The sequence below is a fragment of the Atta colombica genome, unplaced genomic scaffold (assembly GCF_001594045.1).
Source record: "Atta colombica isolate Treedump-2 unplaced genomic scaffold, Acol1.0 scaffold97, whole genome shotgun sequence".
In the NCBI taxonomy this organism is placed as follows: Eukaryota; Metazoa; Arthropoda; class Insecta; order Hymenoptera; family Formicidae; genus Atta; species Atta colombica.
Window position 1 is genome coordinate 21,768 of NW_017259591.1, and position 4,086 is coordinate 25,853.

Genomic DNA, 4,086 nt, shown 5'->3' on the forward strand with positions numbered 1-4,086 from the left:
ATACTTAAATTTAACGTTTACTTACATTAAATTTCTTCGCAAATCTACGTAAAATTTAATGAAAAATGTATTAAACTTCGTAAAATTTTATGAAAAGTACACTAAATTTCATGTACACAAATATATTTTTCAGTTCCAAATACAGTAAATTTAATTTAGTGTCATAAAATTGAATTTATGTAACTTAAAAATACATTAAATTTCATAACATTTTAACAGTGTAATTAAAAAATTTGCTTCCATTACATGTAATGGAAGCAAAATTCAAGCAGATACATTAAAAATATTTAATGTTGTCAAATAAAAGTATAAGTAACTTAAATTTAACGTTTACTTACATTAAATTTCATGCATATCTATCTAAAATTTAATTAAAAATGTACTGAATATATATTAATATGAATATAAATTAAAAATGTTCATAAAATTTTATACTTTTTAGTTCCAGATACATTAAATTTGATACAAGTGATTTTTTTTCTGTGGCTGAACCAGTACTTTCGGAACTTAAAGTGAGATAAATATACGCTTGATATTTGTTTTAAGCAAGAAAGAGAGTTCTAAAACAATCTAATGCGGGAACAGAAAACAGATCACTTGTATTCTATGAAATATTATGGATATCGAAAATTCAAGAAACGGGATCGGAAAGATGGAATGGTGGGGGCAACCAGTTAGCATCGTTTCGAAAAATTCATACGCGTTATAGCTATTCGCATTTACTGTTTTTTCTTCTATTGTTCAGTAAATGAAAAAATAAAATATCATTTGTAAATAATTGACATACGATTATTACATAAGACAATTATAATATCAATATTAAATAAATATTATTCATTGAGTCTCCTATCGTCCAATGTCATTTCTATTCTTTGTAACGAAAAAATGTATCACAACAAACAAGATAACCGCCAATCGTCAGGTAATTCTTTTGTTTCAAACAAATTTGTTATCTTCACGTAACTATAAGTACGTCATTAAAATTTAGCCTCGATATCGACAATATACCAATAGACGGCCGTTTTTTTGTGGAAATTCGCGTGATATCGCATGATGATATCACAAGGCAACCGCTGTTCATCGAGGTGATTTTTTTTCGTTTCAAATAAACGGATTATCTTCATATAGCTAAAGGTATGTTATCAGAATTTAGCCTCGATATCGACAATATACTATTAAAGCCGGCCAGTTTTTATGGAAATTCACGTGATTGTTAAAATTTATATATTAGGTGTGAGAAAAAGTTCGTGGCGTTTTTCCCGTTAGATGGCATTAAAAAAACACCACGAACTTTTTCCCACCTAATATTTATATAATTTTATCAATACTTACTTCCTCGGTGTAGTATCCTTGATAGAATTATCGACATCATCCTCGAGCTCTATGCTTTCGTCGACGATTATTTGTTTGTCGTTTTTTCTTGAATCATTGATCTCATCCTCGCTGTCAGAAATTATCACAGAATCGCCTTCGACTCGATAATTGGAAGAATTACGCCACTGCGTGAAGCTACTTTCGGTCCTTTCCATTTCTTGAATCAAATCAATCCGTAAAAAATAAACAAAAAGTGGTGATAAATAAGTAAAATATAATCCTTGTGCGTCCTATCTTCTTATTTCACCAACGAGACGATGATACTGACCTGACATCACGTATAAGAATGTTTTGCGTTGCACGAACTTGCATGAACTCGCAACTCGCACGCGGAACAGTGGACAACCGCTTTAAGAATCATTTTAAATTTGTTACCAACAACAGGATGACGACGTAGGTCGACAGATGGTGCATTAGGTCTATTCGCGTTGCATGAAATCCCCAAATATTTTTGCACTTAAAATGAGATAGATACATATTTTGCCTTAAAAAGAGAGAAAGCAAAGATATCGAGTGCCAAAAGTGCAAGCAATGCGAGCAGACCTATTGACTACAACAGTGGCCTAGTTTCCTAGTAGAGGATTTAAACCGGATCAGAATGTAAGAACTAACCAATTACAGTTGAGTATTCCCCTATCATTCGACTGTGACAGAGGAATATTCGACTGTAGTTGATTGATTCTTACATTCTAATCTAATCTAATCGGTTTAAACCCTCAGTGGAAACTAGGCCAGTCAAGAGGCCATGTCATTAGGAGAACGATTCTGTATCTTAAAAACGAGGTGAAAATTATAAAAGTGAGCGAATTTATTAGACTACTGATTATTTCATTAGTCAACACCTAGTAAATTTGCTTGCTTTTGTAATTTTCACTTTGAAGATACAGAATCGATTCCGAGGTGAAAATTACAAAAGTGAGCGAACTTACTAGAATACTAATAATTTCATTGACCAACACCTAGTAAATTTGCTCACTTTTGTAATTTTCACTTTGTTTGAAGATACTGAATCGACTCCTTGAGGTCTGTTCTTTTGGTTAAACTTTTGCATAGTTCATCTTTCTTTCTTTTTTCTCCAGAAGGAAAAAAGAGGAATAAAGATAAACTGATGCAAAAATTCAGCCAAAAAAATAGGCCCATAGGCATTCAACAGAATACAACAGTTTTACAACTATATTATTCTCTGCTAAGATAGGACCATTCTTCTTGATCTAAAAACATAACCAAAACAGCGTGAAGAAAACTTCCAACAGTTGCAAACGTTCTGAGTATCAATGAAACTTTATCCCTAGGATGGAAAGTAAAAAGTGAAAATTTTAACCATTGAAGTTAATGAAAAAATTTTCCACTTTTCACTTTTCATCCTAGGAAAAAAATTTCATGTTTGATACTCTGTTGAACGCAGCCATTCCTGTTGATTTTTCCGGAGTCATTTGACAAATTCAAATTGATTTTAATTAATTTATCGATCAAATACTGTTTAAGACCAATTCCACAATTCATAGTTAACTCTATTTAAGCGAGGTTCAACTTATTCATCTCTTTCCAATTCTAGAATTGGAAAGAGATTAATTGTATTGTAGATTAATTAAGTATATAATAATGTAAATTAATTGTATTCTCTCAATTCAACTTGTAATGTTTTCCAATAAGAAAATTAGTGCAACACTGGTATGCACTGAGTGCAATTCAATTGCAAATTAGTTTTTATATATTTTCAGTATTAATAAATAATTTAATTCTTTTAATTACATAATCTTTATTATTACGTTGATAAATTCATAACCTTAAAGGATTAAATTTTTATTAATGCTGAAAATATTTTAATCGATTTATACTGTAATTTACATCGGTGTTGTTCTAGTTTTTTGTGCATCTGCTAAAGTTGACAGTACTGTATACTAAATTTAATGTTTGTTATGTATGTATATATGTTTTTTAGGTTTGTAATGCATTAAGATTATATTACATATATTGCAGGTCTATCAAAATATGTCAAAATTATAAATTAATCTGAGAAGAGATAGTGTTTAAACTCATAATGAAATAAGATATTGGTCCCGAGAATGGCAGCTTTAATAAAAAAACGAGTACTAGCTGAATTTAATCAAAGTCAGGCGGTAATATTATATCATAATTTTTTTCTATTTGTACAGCATAACTACTTAAATCATTATTTTAATGAATTATAAAATTTTTAATCAGATTGTCAATGAGCCTCCAATCAAACGGCTAAAGACTTTAAGGTTATTATCGACGTCTGGTTCGAAGAATGGTACTGACAGTAGCTCAGCATTAGCTTACATAGAATGCTTGGAAAAATGTAAAAGTGGAAATGATGCATTGCAATTGCTTGTTCGTATTTCGGATGCTATAGCGTATATAGCGCCAGAGGATGTTCCCATTGCTATAAAGAAATTAGCAGAGAGATTTGTTGTCGAAAATGAAATTGCAGTTAGAGCCAAGATTTTCTGGGTGTTCGCTGAATTAGGAGAAGTAACACCTGACACTTTGGAAAAAGCAAAAATTGTGAATGAAACAGCTGAACTTTTGAGGAACGAGGAATCACATAGAGTAAAAAGTCAGGGATTAGCAACATTATTAAAGTTAGGAGATTATCAAAGGTGTACATACATATATATATATTGTATTTTCTCTTTCTATTTTTTTCTTTAAAATGTAATTTTTATGCACATATATATATATATATAT

At 30.4% G+C, this 4,086-nt stretch overlaps 2 protein-coding genes across 3 annotated transcripts in view; one reads left to right on the forward strand and one right to left on the reverse strand.

The window, feature by feature from the left end:
* LOC108693760 (transcription termination factor 2) overlaps nt 1-1,708 on the reverse strand; it is a 10,992-nt gene extending 9,284 nt beyond the window's left edge. Inside the window, exons 1-2 of the mRNA XM_018202877.1 lie at nt 1,643-1,708; nt 1,333-1,531 (exon numbers count right to left, since the gene is read on the reverse strand). Coding sequence (XP_018058366.1) covers nt 1,333-1,531; nt 1,643-1,649 — 206 coding nt within the window. The 5' untranslated portion in view covers nt 1,650-1,708. The remainder of the gene's footprint in view (nt 1-1,332; nt 1,532-1,642) is intronic.
* A 1,523-nt stretch (nt 1,709-3,231) lies between these two features.
* The window catches only part of LOC108693779 (integrator complex subunit 4), a 5,197-nt gene continuing 4,342 nt past the window's right edge, over nt 3,232-4,086 (forward strand). For both annotated transcript variants that reach the window (XM_018202917.1, XM_018202916.1), the window contains exons 1-3: nt 3,232-3,295; nt 3,355-3,494; nt 3,580-3,998. In XM_018202917.1, coding sequence (XP_018058406.1) covers nt 3,441-3,494; nt 3,580-3,998 — 473 coding nt within the window. In that variant the 5' untranslated portion in view covers nt 3,232-3,295; nt 3,355-3,440. The remainder of the gene's footprint in view (nt 3,296-3,354; nt 3,495-3,579; nt 3,999-4,086) is intronic.